At 50.4% G+C, this 17168-nt stretch overlaps 1 protein-coding gene across 1 annotated transcript; it reads right to left on the reverse strand.

The window, feature by feature from the left end:
* Window positions 1-2344: 2344 nt before the first annotated feature.
* Window positions 2345-16340, reverse strand: Cln6 (CLN6 transmembrane ER protein). The gene is made up of 7 exons (XM_008836368.3): window positions 16077-16340; window positions 10374-10488; window positions 8407-8505; window positions 6542-6730; window positions 5867-5922; window positions 4650-4772; window positions 2345-2754 (listed from the first exon to the last, which is right to left on the reverse strand). The coding sequence occupies exons 1-7, from the start codon at window positions 16154-16156 to the stop codon at window positions 2484-2486; spliced, it is 933 nt and encodes a 310-aa protein (XP_008834590.1). The 5' UTR covers window positions 16157-16340; the 3' UTR covers window positions 2345-2483.
* Between the last annotated feature and the right edge of the window lie 828 nt (window positions 16341-17168).

Genomic DNA, 17168 nt, shown 5'->3' on the forward strand with positions numbered 1-17168 from the left:
AATATTAAAAAAAACTTTGTGCATGAATGTTTTGCATATATATGCACCATGTGCATACAAAGCTCACAGGAGCCAGAAGAGGCGTCAGATCCCCTGGAGCTGGAGTCATGGATAGATGTTGGATTCCATGTGGGTGCTGGGAACTGAACCTGGTTCCTCTATAAGAACATCTAGTGCCCTTAACTGCTGAGCCATCTCTCCGGGTCCCTATCAAATGTTTTCTTGGAGCTTGGGAAATGGCTCATTTGGTAAAGTGCTTGCCTTGCAAGCACAAGGACCTGAGTTTGACCCGCATAAAAGAAAAGCCAGCTGTAGGGCTGAAGAGATGGCTCAGAGGTTTGGAATGCATACAGATCTTGCAGAGGACCCATTCCAAGTACCTATAGTGGGCAGTTCACAGCCACCAGTTACTCCAGTTCCAGGGGATCTGATGCCCTCTTCTAGCCCCCACTGGCACATGCATACCCCCCATCGCTTGCAAAGTCAGGTATGATGGCATGCATACGTAATCCCAGCACTGAGGAGAGAAGACAGTAGGATCCCTGGAGTTCACTGGCCAGCCAGCCTCACCTAATGAGGAAGCTCTAAACCAATGAGATACTGTCTCAAAAATAAGGTCCTCCTGGGCATGGTGGTGCATGCTTATAATTTCAGCACTTGGGAGGCAGAGGCAGGTAAATCTCTGTGAGATTGAGGTCAGTTTGTTCTACATAGTAGGTTCCAGGCCGGCTGGGGCTATAGGGAGACCCTGTCTTAAAAAAAAAAAAACAAAAAAAAAAACAAAGCACATAATAAAAAATAAATTCCTAAGAAAGGACATCCAAGGTTGTCCTCTGGCCTATATAAGTTTTACTGAGTTCTCTCCAAATTGTAGTCTTCAAGCCCCACAAACCGGGCACACCTCTGCTTATGAAGGAGCGTTAAGACCATCTGATGACAGTCCTGAAAAAAGCAGTGCCCTGGAGGTAGGAACATGCTGGGCAGCTGAGGGGACAGCACAGGCGTATGGATGGCACCATGTTTCCCACTCCATGTCTTGTTACATCAGCCTTTGGATACCCAGAGCTTCAAGAGCTTAGCTGACCTGCCTAAGGCTAAATACCACCTCATACAAATCAGCCTCTCACTGCCTACCAGAAGGTAGCAGAGGGATTGAGGGGTGGGACACCCTCCTGGGTACAAGCCTGGAGATGCTCTACTGCCCCCCACTGGCCCAGGCTCTTCTGAGAAGTCCTGTACTGACTAGGAGGAAAAGGCTTTTCTTGCCCACAGCCAGAGGGGCCTATAAGTGGTTGGCAGGACCAGTGGACAGATGGAGGCTCAGAGGGCCTCTGGGAACTGTTCAGGGTTAATACTAGAGCAAGCCTCACAACCCAGCCTGGGCCCCAGACCAACTAGTTTCTCCCTCATTCCAGAACTCCCTTCTGCCTTCCCACAACACTCCCAAAGCTCTAAGTAGCCACACCAGCCTTTATTCAGACCTATTACCAGGTCTGGCACATGGGAACCTCAACGTAAGAGGAAAACCTGAGGCCTGGGGTTCCCTGTGAGCACAAGAGGAGACACAGAGCAACACAAGGCAGGAACGTCCCTAAGATGCACAGTACAAGAGGCCAATGCCGGGTGCAAGATGAGGTGACAGTGTCTTATACCGAGGGGCCTGGATCTGAGGCCTGGGAGAGGGCTGGCTTCAGGGAGGGTGAGGCAGGGGCCACCATGCTAGGAGCAAAGGCACCAGGCAGGTGGTAAGATTCAGGTGGAGATGAGGTGTTTTGAGGGAGCCTTGCAGTGTCCCCCACCCCTACAATGGGGCTCAGGGAATCCACAGAGCAAGGGCTTGAGAATTCTGCCTTCGGTACGGCTCAAAACCTCAGGCAGGCTCTGAGAGCTTAACTAGCAGCGATCTGAGCTGGACCTCTGTTCCCTGGAGTGTGGGTGCTCAGCACCATGTGGGTGGGGTCTGAGGCTGGGCCAGAGGCTGGGTGGGACACATTCCTCCTAGGCAGTGACAGGACAGAACCACTTGTCTAAGCTGAGGTTGCCTCAAGGGAATCAGCAACCCCAGTCTATGGAGCCACATGGGACCATCTAGTGCACATGAGGCTTAGAGAGGGGACTTCAGGGTGAGCTAGGTGCTGAGTGGGTGGCAGAGTCTCTTCCTGCTTCTCCTTACCCAGCCCTCTCCTGCATGGCCACAGGAAATCTCAGTAAGGCCACCTTGGTCCTGAGAGTTGGGAATATATTTGGGGATTCCCCGTAGTAATAAAGTGCAGGTGCCTGAATCCTGGACTTGACAGGCATCCCTAAACTAAATTCCATCCTGTAATCCAAAGCAAACAAAAACTTGACTGAAATAGTTGAGTCTTTCAAAGATGCTCTCTGCCATGCATACCCCACGTCCTCACACTGTGCACGTATGTGCACCAATACACTCGAGAACCCACAAGCAAATATCCTCCAAGGTCCATTGCCCTCAGTGAGCTTCAGTGCTGACTACTGACGTGGAGAGTGTAGAAGGCCCAGGGCTCAGGGACATAGATGACGCCAGGATACTTCTTCCTGAGCACAGGATCATTCCACAGCCAGGCGACCCACAGAGCCACCAAGGAGAGGGTGAGGGCAAAAGAAGAGAAGAGGAAGAGGCCATTGCTGTCCAGGAAGAGGTGCCTGCGCTTCTGGTGCAGGACGAGGGCCAGCATGGCGAAGAAGGTGAAGATGAAGAGAATGAAGATCTGACCCTCGGTGACCAGGTACCTGGAAAGGGAGATCAGGCGTGGAGGTAAGTGGGTGCCATGGCAACCCCAACATGCGCAGCATGGCTCTCTGGAGCTGGTGCCAGGCTGTCCTCCAGGTCAGTCAGAACAGCTCACCTAGTGAGCAGGCCAGCCTAAACCACAGTCCACAGGCAGCACATCACTTTGGCTTGAAGAAGTTTAAAAATATATTGTTTGTTTTGGGTGTTTCAGTTACCTAACAGTGTAACAGACTATCTTGAAATAGGGATTTCTGGCTTATTGAATCACATCAGAATATTTCGACATGACAAAAATAGTCTCTGGAGGAGAAAGTGAACACTGATGCTTGGCCACCATTCCCACATTCCCTCTGGCCTCGCTTGGTTTCTGTAGGCATTTGAGTTTAGAAACATAGTCCCAATATACAGAGGCTGTCACTGCTATCCCCTTGGAGGCTGGGCCACTGTCTGATCTCCCATAGATGCTGCACCCCACGCAGTACGTAGCACAAGCTCACACTTGGGTGGCACTTGGTAGGATTCAGCAAGGTTATCTGTTTATCTCTCTGCCTCTAGGGTGGGTCCTGATGCCCACCCATTTACTCCAGGAACACTAGCTCTACAACCCAGTGGCCTGAGATCTTGGAGAAATTGATGTGACATCTTAGAGGTTGTTTCTCCTTATGAAGGAAACACAAACATCTCTCTAGTGACCGACAAGGGCTGTGTGCATCTCTCACTTGGAAGTGTATTGCTCAGCAAATGGCGGCAGCTGCTGTGGAGCCACCCACACTGCATCAGCATGCCAAGGGTAAGACCTTGGTAGTGAGCATGCTCAGGTCCAGCCTCTTTCTGGCATAAATGGTAGCCCTGGTGGACCCTCTTACAGGAAAGGCAGTCCCTGGAGATGGCCCAGAGAAGGAAGGGCCCTTTTTCATGTGGAAGACCTCCCAGAGAAAGGCCCAGTCCTGCTGGGTCCGTCCTACAATCTCATGGGGGGTGGGGTGTGTGTGTGTGTGTGTGTGTGTGTGTGTGTGTGTGTGGAATGTTGGGAAGGTAAGAGTCTAACTGAGGCCTGGGTGGGGAGTCTGTGCTGGGGAGAGGGACCTGGGGGGACAAATAGACAAGAGAGGTAGTGCTGGGCGGGGGAACTTCCTCCTGGTCTGTCCTTGTTTGGTCTTTAGAGTTTGCAAAGCTCCTTTTTCTCTCCATCTTCTGAGCAGAGGATAGGCTGGTACCATCTCTATTTCACAGAAGGGGAAAATGAGGCTCAGGGGCTCCACAGGGCTAGAAGCTAGAGGTAGACTCCTGGCCTCAGGGTGGCTCTGGGGTGCTGGGAGGCGGGGCCCAGACAGGGAGGGAGAGCCTTACCCACTCTCACCTACTTACATAGAGCTGGGCTTCCTCATAGCAGAGAAACCATCACAAAGCACAGACCCCACTAGACTCAGGAGGAAGCAGGGGCCTGAAGATGGCCAGTCTTACCTGGGGCCACACTATAGGACTGTGGTCAAATGTGACTTCTTTCTTTTTCTTTGAAATGGAATCTTATGTAGCCTAAGCTGGCCTCAAACTCACTATGTAGCCAAGGCTGGTCTTGTACTCCTGATCCTCCTGCTTCCACATCCCAAGTGACGGGATCACAAGCATGCGTTACCACACCCACAGTTTGTTTTGGTTTACGTTTTTGATACAGGGTCTCACTATGTAGCCTTGTGTGGCCTGGAACTCCCTATAACAAACCAGGCTGGCCTCAAATTCACAGAGATTCACCTGCCTCTGCCTTCCAAGTGCTGGGATTAAAGGCCTGCTCCACACCTGGCCTTCCAGCACTGTTTAAGAGTAGATGTTTACGGCAGTGGCTCACTCAGTACTTTTGCTCCTGTCCCCACCCTAAGTGCCAATGTCCACTCACCAGTAGTACAGGCCACTGGGCCCCACCAGGAGCAGGGCAGGCCCTGGCATGTGGCTCTCAGCTTTGGAGGTTGTAAAGCATCCGCTGAAGTACATGAAGAGGATGAGGAAGAAGGGGATGTACCTATAACAGAGAGGCCACAGCTTAAGAGGCCTGAACAGGGGCCCTGGCAACTATCACTCACACTTAGCCCACAATCCCCACTTTATCCAAGGGTATAGCTTCTCTGCTCCACATACAGGGGCTCCCTCTCTCCCTTCTGTGTACACACAGGTACACACACATACACACACACACACATACACACACACACACACACATACACATAGAGTCCTTTTCTGTCATGTAACACCTGACCCCCACCCCTGCCTATTCTGCTGACCTGGCCAGCTGGTTCCCAGACCTGTTCTCTTCACAACCTTCAGTGGGAAGGTTCCTGGGCAAATTCAGGGAGAGGTGGCAGGAGCCCTGTTTAGAGGTCCCCTAGGATGCTCCGAGCCAAGAATATCAACTGTCATCAACCTCAAATAGCCCCCCAAAACACCCATGCTTGGAACAGGGGCTGTGAGTGAGCTAGCTCCGTCAGGATGAGACACCTAGACAAAGGGCTAGCTTGCCATCTCCCAGCTGACAGCTGCCTTCAGCTCTTCTCTCTGGATTTATTTTCATCAGTTTAAGATGAAAGGCAGCAGAGGAAACCTCCTCATTTGAGCCTTCAATCTCTGGTACTGACCCCACATTTCTGAGGTTTCTTCCTGACAGGGGGAGGGTGGTTGGTGATGGTAGAGGGGAGATCCCCTGGGAGTTCTGAGATAGCCTGCAAACTTGGCCTTGCTAGCTCTTCTGTTTCCTACATGCCCCACCCTACCCCACCCCAACATCACTGATCATCTAGGGGGGATTGTTTACCAGGGCCATGTCCTTCCCAACCCAAGGCTCTGCCTGAGTGGACAACAGCTGTTCTCTTCCCCCTAGTGGCCACTGTGGGAACTGCAGCCAGGGAGGAGGCGGCATGAGGTCCCCCTTAGGGCCAAGAGAAGAGAGAACCAAGGCTCCCTGGAATGCTGATCAGGGGTCCCACTCATAGCACCTTCCCAGAGGAAGGGAATGCCATTCCAGGTGCTCCACCCAATACTTGGAGACCTGGGGTCTCAGGAGCCTTGTCCTGTGTCCCTGGAGCCAGGTCCCTGGGATGGATAGAGCAGCTCCTCACTCACCACATGGAGTGGCCCAGGTACTCATCATAGTAGTAAAGCAGCTCAAAGGAGTCGATCTGAGGAGGCACAAGTGTGGAGAGTAGAAGTTGGGACCCCAAGTAACACCACTGGCCACCCTTCTCCCCTCAGGGTTCCCCTTTACCATCCAATCCCTCCCCCAGGGCCTTGCCTGCTACCAGAGGGGCCACAGAAAGCCAGTCACTGGGTCACTTTTCCTTCCTTTCTTTTTTTGGAGACTCAGGGTCTCACTATATAGACCAGGCTGGTCTTAAACTTGCAGTAATCCTGTCTGTCTCCTTGAGTGCTGGGATTATAGATGTGTCTCCCCACACCCCGATGCACTTCTTTGTCATATAGTTTGGTCAGGCAATACCCTGACTTAGCTGTATGTCTTTAATATAAAATCACGTGTGGTGGGCTGGGAATGTAGCTCAATTAGTGGGATCCTTGCCTAGCAGGCACGTTTGATGTTAAGGATAGCATAAACTGGGTATGAGGTATGCCTGTAATACCAGCACTCAAAGAGATGAAGTAGAGAAGGTCAGGAGTTCGAGGTCATCCTTGCCTACATAGAGTTTGAAGCCAGCCACGAGACTCTTCTTTTCCTCTTTAGCCTCCCAGGACAGGTCCCCCATAGGACAGCCACAATGGAGTAAGAGGGGGACGCAGTCTCACCAGAGTCTCCGGTTTGAGATTCTTGATGATGGGGTTCTCACGAACGGACAGATGATGCTGGTACCCACTGAAGAGCAGGCGGTGGTTGACAGAATCCCCTACCAGGTGGATGCTGGCTCCCATGATGAAAGTGATGATGCTGACATAGATCACGGAGCGTGGCAGTGTGCGGGGGGACCGCTCGATGAGCTGCAGTTCAGAACAAGATCTATGGCATGCCCTTGCCTCCATTGCAACTGTGATACCCTCTGCCTCCCTACTTACAACAGTGGGTCTCTGAGAGGGACAGCCCGACTCCAGATCATGTCAACCCTGAGCCTAGCAGGGGCGGCTGAACGATAGCCCTTCTCTCCAGGAAAATAAATCTGGCAGGGTGTCGGGGGGGTGGATGCAGCTCACTGCTCACCAGACCCTCCTATTACCCCATGTGCTCTGGGTAGCTGGGCCAGCATGCTTCAGGGACCTAATTTCTGAGCACCTGGTCCTCAGCAAACCAAAAATGTTGGGGAGTCAAGATGGGGGTGGGTATACTACAACTACAGCAACTACCTTCTGAGGTCATGCCTCTCCTGTTTTTAGAAATTCAAAACTTTTCTTTTGGTGTTTTGTTTTACTTAAAAATATTTATGGGCTGGAGAGATGGCTCAGAAGTTAAGAGCACAGGCTGGGTTCCAGAGGACCTGGGTTCCTTTAGTTAAAAATGCTTATGGGCTAGAGAGATGGCTCAGAAGAGCACAGGCTGGGTTCCAGAGGACCTGGGTTCAATTCCCAGCACCCATGTGGCAGCTAATAACTGTCCATAACCCCAGTTCCAGGGGATCTGATGCCCTCTTCTGACATCCATGGGCATTGCATGCACAGGTGTACTTACATGCAGACAAGACACTCATATACATAAAAATAAATTTTAAAAAAATCAAAAATTCAATTGTTTTACATGTACAAGTGTTTTGCCTGCATGTATGTAAGTACACCAGATGCGTACAATACCCAATAGAGAACACTGGATCCTCTGAACTGGAGTTACTGACAACTGTTAGTCATCATGTGGGGGCTAGGAACTGAACCCAGATCCTCTGTAAGAGCAGCCAATGCTCTTAACCACTGAGTCATCTCTCCAATTCCTTGTGGTGTTTTAAAAAAAGCATTTATTTCTTTATTATGTGTGTGTATGTGCACACACATGGAGGTCAGGGGACAACTTTTAGGAGTTTGCTTTCTCCTATCATGTAGGTTGTGGGGATCGACCTCAGGTCATCAGGCCTTTACCCACTGAGCCATCTCACTGGCCCTTAAAATGCCTTTCTTATAAACAAAATGATGGGTATAATTATAGCTATAATACAGTCCACCCTCTGTATCTATGGTTTTATGTCTGCAAATACAGCCAACCATGGATCCAAGATAATTGATTTAAAATAAACTGCACTGAATGTGTACAGACTTTTCTTCTGGTTGCTTTTTCTTAAACAATATAGTATGACAGCTATTGACATTGCATAGACTTCCCTTAAATGATGTAGAGATTACTTTAATCTCCAGCCCCCACTGCTGCTCTTTCAGCCCCCTGACCCCCTACCCCATCACTCAGCCACTAACCCCAAATGTTTTATAGCTCCCCAAACATAACCCTGTCTACAGATCCCTCTTGCCTGACCACTTCTCCCATTTCACCTCTGGCATACTCCACTGGGGTAACTCCAGGGGGTGTCTCTATCCTTCCCTGGCCCCAGGCCCTTGATGCATGCCTCTACTGTAGCCAGCATTCCTTAGACAAAGGTGGGGAAAGGCCTGACTCAGTGCTAGGGTCTGGTACCAGCTTCTTGCTAGGCATGATAAACAGGAGGGATAGGGCCAGTTTGTACCTTGAGCAGAAGGAAGGGCGTGATGATGTTGTAGGCCATGTGGAAGTAGTCGCCGACGCTAGGCTTGTTGAGAGGAAACCACTGGAGAGGGAACACAAGCTGAGGAAGAGAAGATGGATGTATACTCAAAGGCAGGCTGACAGGCTGCTAGACTCTTTTAGTGATCTCTAGGTCTAGGGACCTTCTTGACAGCCCCAGGCCCAAAGAACATCCAAAGAGAGAAACTGAGTTTCACAGATGGTAAAGGGAACTGTCCTTAGTCACACAGTAGAGACAGAAATCCAAGGCCTAGCTTGTGTCTTCTCTCACTGGCCCCAAATAAATGTTCCTGGGTTCCAGGAAGTTCCATTGGGACTCAACTGTGCCTCCACCTTGCCAGGAGACCTTGGCAAGTCCCTCCCCTCTGTGAACCTGAGTTTCCCCTCTGTAACATAAGAGAGCTGGCCTGATGGTCTACATGGACCCTCGGGGTTCTGGCACTCCATGCCTTGCAGTAAGGACAAGGTGTCCTGACCACCACACCCACCTGTGAAAAGTACTCATCTCCTGAGCAGACAGACAGCCTCCAGATCAGGTCAAATGCATATTAGCAATGAAGTAGAAAAGATCTACTCTTCCTTCCCCACCTCGCCTGAGACAGGAGGCAGCACAGGGCCAGCAGATTCCAATAGGAATGTCCTTTTCCTGCTCTACCTTGAATCAGGGCCTTGCCAGCAAGAAAACCCCAAGAAACATCAAAACATTTCATATACCCTAAACCAGAGTCTCACTATCAGGCGACTGAAAACAAGCATGATGATCAAACATTTCAAAGATTTCACTGTTTAGCTCTTTTAATCCAGTAAAGCCACTGGATTTAGTGGAATAAAGCTGAATAAAACTAGCTTCTCCAGGACACTAGAATCTCAGTTTCCATCAGTCTATGTCTGTCTCTGTGTCTTCACCTATATCAAAATGTGCTTAATGAAACACTCTTTGAATAAACAGGCTTGTTAAGTACATTATAGTATTGTAAAATTTACTTTTATTTATGTGTATGTGTGTACATCTGTGTGAGTGAATGCCACACGTTCAGATGCCTGTGCTTAACTACTAAGCCATCTCTCCAGCCTTAGTATTTTTTTGTTTGCTTGTTTGGTTTTGAGACAGGGTCTTACTATGTAGCTCTGACTGGCCATGAACTTGTAACCCTCCTGTTTCAGCCTCTCGAGTACTAGGATTACAGCCATGTGCCACCACCCCAGCCCTTGTAGTACATTTTTACTATGGAAGCTTAAGTAAGTTGCCATTAATAGAAACAATTTGCATATATTGCCATGGAAAGACATCTGAATATATTCTAATGTAAAGCAATTGAGTTTCATAATAAGGTATAAAATAAAATCTGATTTTGGTTAGAAAAAAAAGGGATACACACACACACACACACACACACACACACACACACACATTTATATGAACAGAGAGAAAGGAGTGGAAGGATGTGCCCCAAACTGTCAGAAGTGAGACTGGAAAGGGATGGGAGGGTCTAAGTCTTCTTTATAACTTCTACATGTTACTTTCACTACTCAGAAGTGGTTTTATTTTTAGTTCTTACAAATTTTGAACTAGAACCTACTTTCACCTCAGTTATATGTAAAATCAGCCAATAGGATTCGCGTCCAGAGGAATAATACTAACCCAAGACAACGGGGGAGAACAGCGGATTCGCTCTGCCTCTTTCCCAAACCTGTCTGTCTGGCTCAGAGAAATGGTTAAAGTAGTTCACCTATTTCAAGGTATGGGCTACAGGGGACACAGGATGACCACTGGAACCCTCCGGTCCTCTCATTTGCACGACTGGTCAGTAACACAGCTACAGAATGCACCTCTGGGTTTACTCTAAGAAGTGATTCGGCTAAGACGGCTCAGCAAACTGGTGACATTCAGTCTCCTCAGCACTGGGCAGGGCCCAGCCTCACACTCACCATGGCAATGGGTCGGCCGAAGTCCAGAACCCAGTTCTGCAGTGTAAAGTAGAACCAGAGGTCGAGGTGGAAGGGAGCCGTGCGGTCTGTTTCCTCAGCCTTCATGGAGCCATGTCTGTGAAGGAATGAGATGAGGGGGTCAGCTCTTCTCTCCTCCCCCTTTGCAATGGACCCAAGATAAACACAAAGAGCTTTGGGGACCTGAAGGCAGGAACATACACACTGTCTAGGGAAAGGAAACCCAGAGTCCAGCCAAGGGGAAGTGGCTTTCACTTGCCCTGAGTGTAGCTTCCCTGAGATTCAGGGAGAAACTGTCCAACGGGTGTACTAATGACTGTAAAGCTTTCCCCATTATAAAATGACGGGAAAATAAAATGAAGAAAAACACATAAGCACAGCTGAAAGCCATGTGGATGGAGAACAGCAGCAGATGGCAGGTAACCTTCACTGAATGCTTTAGTATAGCCCAGGTATAACTACATGTATATGTGCACATGACTGCAGGTGCTAGTAGAGGGCTCTGAATCCCCTGGAGCTGGAGTTACAGGCAGTTGGGCTGCCTGACATGGGTGCTGGGAACCTACCCGGGTTCTCTGCAAGAGCAGTAGGTGCTCTTAACTGCTGAGCCATCTCTCCTGCCCTTAATTAATTTGTGCGATATTAGGGATGGAACCCAGAGCCTTGCATATAATTAAATGCATGCTCCACCACTTACCTACAACCCCAACACTCATTTAATTCCTTTAATCTTCACAGAAACTCCTTGACATTGGGATTTTATCCTTATTTTAAAAGTGGGGCGGCGGGGAGGCACCCAGCAGGTTAAGGGCTTTGCCCCAGGTCACACATTGAGGGCTGGAACCTAAATGATTAAGTTTCATACTTTATGGTTTTTGTTGTTTTGTTTTTTTGAGACAGTCTCACTATGTAGCCCTAGCTGGCCTGCAACTCACTATGTAGACCAGGTTGGCCTCAAACTCATGGGGATTCACCTGCCTCTGCTTCTTGAGTGCTGAGATTAAAGACTTGCACCACCACACCTGGCCAGAGTTTATACTTTTAACCTCCATCCCATAGTTGTATCCATAATGACTGGTCCATGGGATGAGCATATGACATGAGTTGGACCAATGGGGCCCTTCCATAGGGACTGAGAGAAGGCCTCCTTCCACCTGGCTCCTCAGCTCCACAGAGGAATTTCTCTTGTTACTAACTCACATTTAGAACCCAAGAAGGAAGGCAGCCAGGATGTGAGAGGGTAAGAAGCACCTGACCCACATCTTCCCAGTCTGTCCTTCTCACAAAGCAGTTGGTCCAGAGACTGGAGAGATGGCTCAGCGGTTAAGAGCACTGGCTGCTCTTCCAGAGGACTCAGGTTGGATTCCAGCACCCACATGGTGGCTGACAACTGTCTGTAACTCCAGCTCCAGGGGCTCCAACGCCCTTTTCTGGCCTCCATGGGCTTTGAATGACATGGGTGCACTTACATACATGTAGGTAAAACACTCATACACACCAAACAAAAATAAGATAAAAACAAAGCAATCGGTCCCCTGCTGTTCACAGGTGCATGGAAGTACGAGGGCCAGTGCCACTTCCCACGGGAGCTTCTCTTTTCTCCCAAAGCCACACCAGCCCTACAGGGAGCAAATGTTTCCTCCCCAGCTCAGGCCAGTCAGCAACATAGGACACATGATGGAGATATGTTCCTCCATCTAGGCCCTCAAGAAGGGACATCTTTGCTTTTAATTTTTGCATGATTTTGCTTTTAATTTTTTTTACATTTATGTTTTATTATTTTATTTTTGTGTGTACGAGTGTTTTGCCTACATGTATGTAAGTACACCACATGCACACAATGCCCGTGGAGGCCAGAAGAGGGTGTTGGATCTCCTGGACCTGGGTCCTCTCCAAGAGTAGCCAGTGCTCTTAGCCACTGAGCCACCTCTCCAGCCCTACATTCATTTTGAATGTGTACATGTGTGTGGAGGTCAGAGGGCAACTTGTGCAAGTCAGTTCTTTCCTTCCAACATATGGGTACTAGGGATCGAACTCAGGTTGTCAGGCTTGGTGACAGGTGCCTTAACTGCTGAGCTGTACTGCCAAACCAAAATGGGAGACTGTTAGTGTTTCCGCAACTCTCCCACTTTCCCATTAGAGCTAGGTCATCCTCACAGCATCCCTATCATTTGCATACCTCTGGAGACAAGCAACCACTAGCTACTAAGATGATGGAGGTGAGTCTCATTATGCTGTGTTGCCCAATAGGCTTGGGGTGGCATGGATCTTGTCTTCCAGAGTTCTCAGCCTAGCACCTGACTCAGACCCAGTGAGCAATGGCTAGTTTAAAACCACCACGACCAGTTTGTTGATCCTTTCCTAATGGCAAATGATAGCTGAGAGGCAGCTTGGTTTTCTTGTCAATGCTGTCATTACTTCCATAATTTCCTGAAGCTAATTCAAAAATGATCAACATCAGACTGTAGAGCAACCCAAGACCAAGGAAGCAAGTCCTTGGGGGGTCGCCATGGTCCTTCAGGCAAGGCAGGTAGAGTAGGTTTTCCCCAGATCCACAAAGTCTTTCTGTTCCCCAACTCAGTGTCCCCTACCAAGCAGTGATCACTAACTCTACAATGCTAGCTTTTAACTGATTCACTTCAGCTAACCCTGGCAGGGGCATCGGACGCAGGAGCCATTCCCCTGATGTTTATAGACTAGATGAGGATGCTGAGGCCCAGAGTTCAGCCACTGTCACTCACACAGCAAGAAGCTGCTGTGAAAACTTCTGTCACCTCTTTTCTAACTCCTGCTTCTTTTGGGAAGAGAGCGAGTACTTCTTTAGCTACAGGGAGGGCTTGGTGACCAGGAGCTGGGGAACCATGAGCTCCTTTCTTTCTGAGGCTGGCTCTCTAAGGACTACCTGTGGCCAAGGTTCCATCCTCCAGGGACACCAGAAGAGAATGAAGTGGCTTTGGAGAAAGGATGGGGATGTGTGAGCACACCAAGAGTGTTCATGTGTCACACAGCAAACATCCTCAGGCAGTGGTCTGGCCATATAACCAATACCTTCACTTTTGCTGAGGGTGCTACAGCTCACACTGACTTTTTGTTGCTGCCAACCCAGGAGTTCTGGACAGCAAAGAATTCAAACAGACTCTTAACAGCTTACCATTCTGACTACTGTCTAAGCCAGGTGGCACTTGAGGAGGTCAAACTAGAGAGGGATCTGTGTAGCAAGAAATGGTATGCAAAACCTACAGGAAGGAAGGGAGCTTTAAGACAAGAGATGGGTGCATTTAACCAGATAGAAAAGCTACTTATGAACAGGAGGGAAGGCCTGGAGGAGAGAGGGCGCTGCATGGCCTACTAGGGGCAAAAGGGAAGGGAAGAGCTGGCCAGGTCTAAGACTGGGTAGATATTCAGAAAGTTAACTCCAAGGACTACTCAGGGCTCAGTATCCCCCCCCACAAAGCCCCCATGCTGCCCCTTCCACTTAGTGACCATCAGGACAGGCTTCAAAAAAGCTGTCAGTGATGATTTGGATGGATGAAAGAGTCCTCAGTGTTTCACTTTGAAACCTCCAACTTGACAGAGTTGGGACACTTAGAACAAGGAACAAAAGGATTCTGAAAGCCCATGGGGATGAGGGGGGCACTTGGTGTATGCCTTTAGATCTTACTGACAACACTAGGGGCTCAGTAACAATTTCTTCCTCTACTTCCGAAGAAGTGCCTCAATCAATGGGAAGCCTTATTATGAGTCCAGGCTAGCTTAGGGCAGGGAGAAAAAAGGGCAGTGACAGGGTCTGGGAATGAAGCCTGATAAATATCCAACTGGTTTTCTCCTGAGATGCTGACTGTAGCAGTAGACTGCACAGAGTAAAGGCATCCCCTACCCCACCCTCCCAGCTCCTGTCCTGAGGATGAGCAACCTCAAGCCTGACCCAAGTTCCTGACTCCACAGACTTCCCTCACTGAGCCCCCAGGCTGGGCCAGTCCTGGGTCAGGAAAACCAGCAACTGCTGCTGAGAACAATGATAAAAGCACAATGCCAGGTAACCTGACGCAAGCTGGGCCTTTGCTCTCGCCCTCCTCCACAGCTTCCCAAGTCTACCACACGGGAAACTGACACCATGACAGTCAGGGAGTGATACCCAACAGTAGCATCTGTGAGCCTGGGGGTGCGAAAAAGGAAGGAGTCTTGTCTGGGACAAGTAAACAGAAAACTATGAATGGAGACTATAAAAAGAGGTTGATTTGAGTTCTCTATAAAATGTAACTGTTATCCATTACTTGGCTCTGTAGGGAACAATATTTACAGGGCTTATATCATATCAACACTGTATATTGACTTTCAGTGTCTACAGCTAATCCACGATAAAATATAGAACATCACAGACAGCTCCAAATACAGAAGATAATTCTGATTCTCTCAGTGCCTGGGACAACTCAAGACATGATAAAGGTGCTTACAGCTTACAGAATGCTGAGGAATTAAACTCAAGGACCCTTCCTGGTCAGTAAAACAGTCTGGGCCTCAGGCTCCATAGCTCACATGGTCCAGTTTCCTTGTCAGTGAAATGATCAACTCAAAGGCTGAAGTAAGAGTTAGATGAGCAAATGGGCTCTCAAGTATACAGCCACAAGTTGCTCAATAATGTGCCCTCAGGCCAATCTGTGCAAACGTGAGAACGCAGTTACACAAACCAACATGGCTACCATGCCACTAGGCCATTGAGCCTTATGACCACTTGTAGAAGTGGAAACAGGACACGGTGTGTGACTGTACGGGTGCTCAGCAAATGGTTTCTAAGTCAAAAAGGAAACCCTCGGCAGTTCCTCCACCCATGTGTTCATCAGGAGCAAACGAAAGCAAACTTCTTCCATCATCCCAAATCACACCACAAACTTCCCAAAACGGATTCAAGAACACTAGAGCTCAAAACCCTTCCATGGCTCTTTGGTATGGAAGGGATCAAGGCTCAATTTTTAACTGGCTATACAGGACGGGATCTAGGGTGAGGGGGTGGAGTAGGGTGCGTACAGTTCAACATGTGGAGAGGCTCTCGGTTCCAGAATCGTTCCCAATCGGAGTTAAGAGCCTCCTCAAATTTTGGACTCTTAGAACGTTCTAGTCCCAGCTCCGGGGTACAGCGCTTGGCACATCCCAGGTGCTTAATCAACATCTGCGGCACGCAGGGAATGCAGGGAACGTAATGGTGAGTGAAGCGGATGGAGGCAGACTAGAAGGAAAGATTTTGAAAAGGCGGGTTCTGCGCCACTGGCTGCCCCGCCCATCCAGATAAGCCCCGAAGTCACCCGGCAAGGAAGGCTCCCACATTCTGTCCCCGGCTGGCTCACTTCTGGGGCTCCCGGGACAGGACTGAGCCTCTCGACGAAGAGCAGGAGGCGCTGCAAAACTTGGAAGTGGCCGGGACTTCAGAGGAGCTGGGGGCCGAGTGAGCGGGGTGATCTCGGGGCAGCGGCCCCTGCACTTTCCCTGACCCGGAGTCTCCCCAGCGTTGTGCGCGGAGAGCCCCCGAACACAGCGAGGGCTCCCCAACTCGATCGATAGCGCCGCGGGGCCCTGAGGCTCTCCGGGCGGCTCCCCAGGACCAGAGCGGCGGGCAGCCTAGGGCCCCAACCCGCACAGGCCCCGCCGCTGCCCGGGTCTCCCCGCGCCGAGCCCGCTCCCCGCGCCCACCTGGCCGGCAACACGCCCTGCAGCGCGCCCGAGCCTCCCGCAGCTCCCGGGACCTGCCGCCTCCGCGCCGCCGCCTCCATGGCTGCCCGCCGTACGCCGGGCCTGGCCTTCCCGTGGAGAGAGGAGCTCCACCGGCCGCACCGCGCTTCTGCTCCCAGCACGGGGAAGACGGGGGCGGGACGGCGGGAGAGCGCGGGGCCCCAAGGCGAGAGAGCCGCAGGGATCCCAGGAAGGGAGAGGAGGGGAGGAGAGGGGAGGGGTGGCGGAGAGGGGAGGGGAGAGAAGAAGGGAAGGGGAGGGGCTGGAGGAGGGAGGAGGATGGGGAGGGACTAGGGAGAGGGAGGACGGTGTGGGAGGAGGAAAGAGAACGGAGAGGGACTAGGGGAGGGAGAAGGATATGGAGGAGGGAGGAGGGAAAAGGATCGGGGAAGGGAACGTAGAGGGAGGAGGAAGAAGCGCGGGAGGAGGAAGGAGGGTGGGGAGAGACTGGAGGAGGGAGGAGAGTGGGGTGGCCGGAAGGTTGGGGAGACGGGAGAGAGGGACGAATAAAGAGGCAGAGGGAGGGGTTGAGGGAAGGGGTTGGGGGAGGGGCCTAGCCGGTGTCCGGTCTGTCTCTTGGGGTCCCAGCCAAGGATCTGCAGTTTAGTCAGTGTGATCATCTGGGGCCTGGGGATTTTCTGGGGTCCTCTGCATTTCTCGTGAGGGAAGTTTTGCCTAGCCTGGCTGAGGGTATTGGATTGTGGGAAGGATTGGGAACCCAAAATTATCAAGGTGTCACGGACTCCCCTGGGAAAGAGGTGAGATTTTCCTTGTCCTTGGTCACTGGAAGGCCTGGAGTTTTTCAAGTCCTTCTAAGCTGTGCTGGGAGTCATCCTTCCACAGATTAAAATATCAACCCTGTGTCCTTTGATGGGTTAAGGGTCAGACCCAGAAGGACAGTGATTTCTCTCGAGTTGGGGTGCAGTGGGAGTGCTCCAGAGTCCATTCTGACTTTGTCACTCCTCCATCCTCATTCGAACTTGCCATCTTGCTGTGTGTGATGTGCCTGCTGTGCAAAGAGGAATAGATGAACCCTGCTAACAGCTTGAGGTT

The sequence above is a fragment of the Nannospalax galili genome, unplaced genomic scaffold, assembly GCF_000622305.1.
Source record: "Nannospalax galili isolate Female #2095 unplaced genomic scaffold, S.galili_v1.0 scaffold54, whole genome shotgun sequence".
Lineage (NCBI taxonomy): Eukaryota > Metazoa > Chordata > Mammalia > Rodentia > Spalacidae > Nannospalax > Nannospalax galili.

What these genes read in the sequence shown, in the direction of transcription:
- Cln6 (XM_008836368.3), bottom strand. Translation starts at nt 16,156, where the DNA reads ATGGAGGCGGCGGCGCGGAGGCGGCAGGTCCCGGGAGCTGCGGGAGGC. An exon ending in TACCTGGGCCACTCCATGTG is followed by an intron (nt 4,773 to 5,866) that starts GTGAGTGAGGAG and finishes TCTCTGTTATAG; the next exon opens with GTACATCCCCTTCTTCCTCA. An exon ending in CCCAGTGGCCTGTACTACTG is followed by an intron (nt 2,755 to 4,649) that starts GTGAGTGGACAT and finishes CTCCCTTTCCAG; the next exon opens with GTACCTGGTCACCGAGGGTC.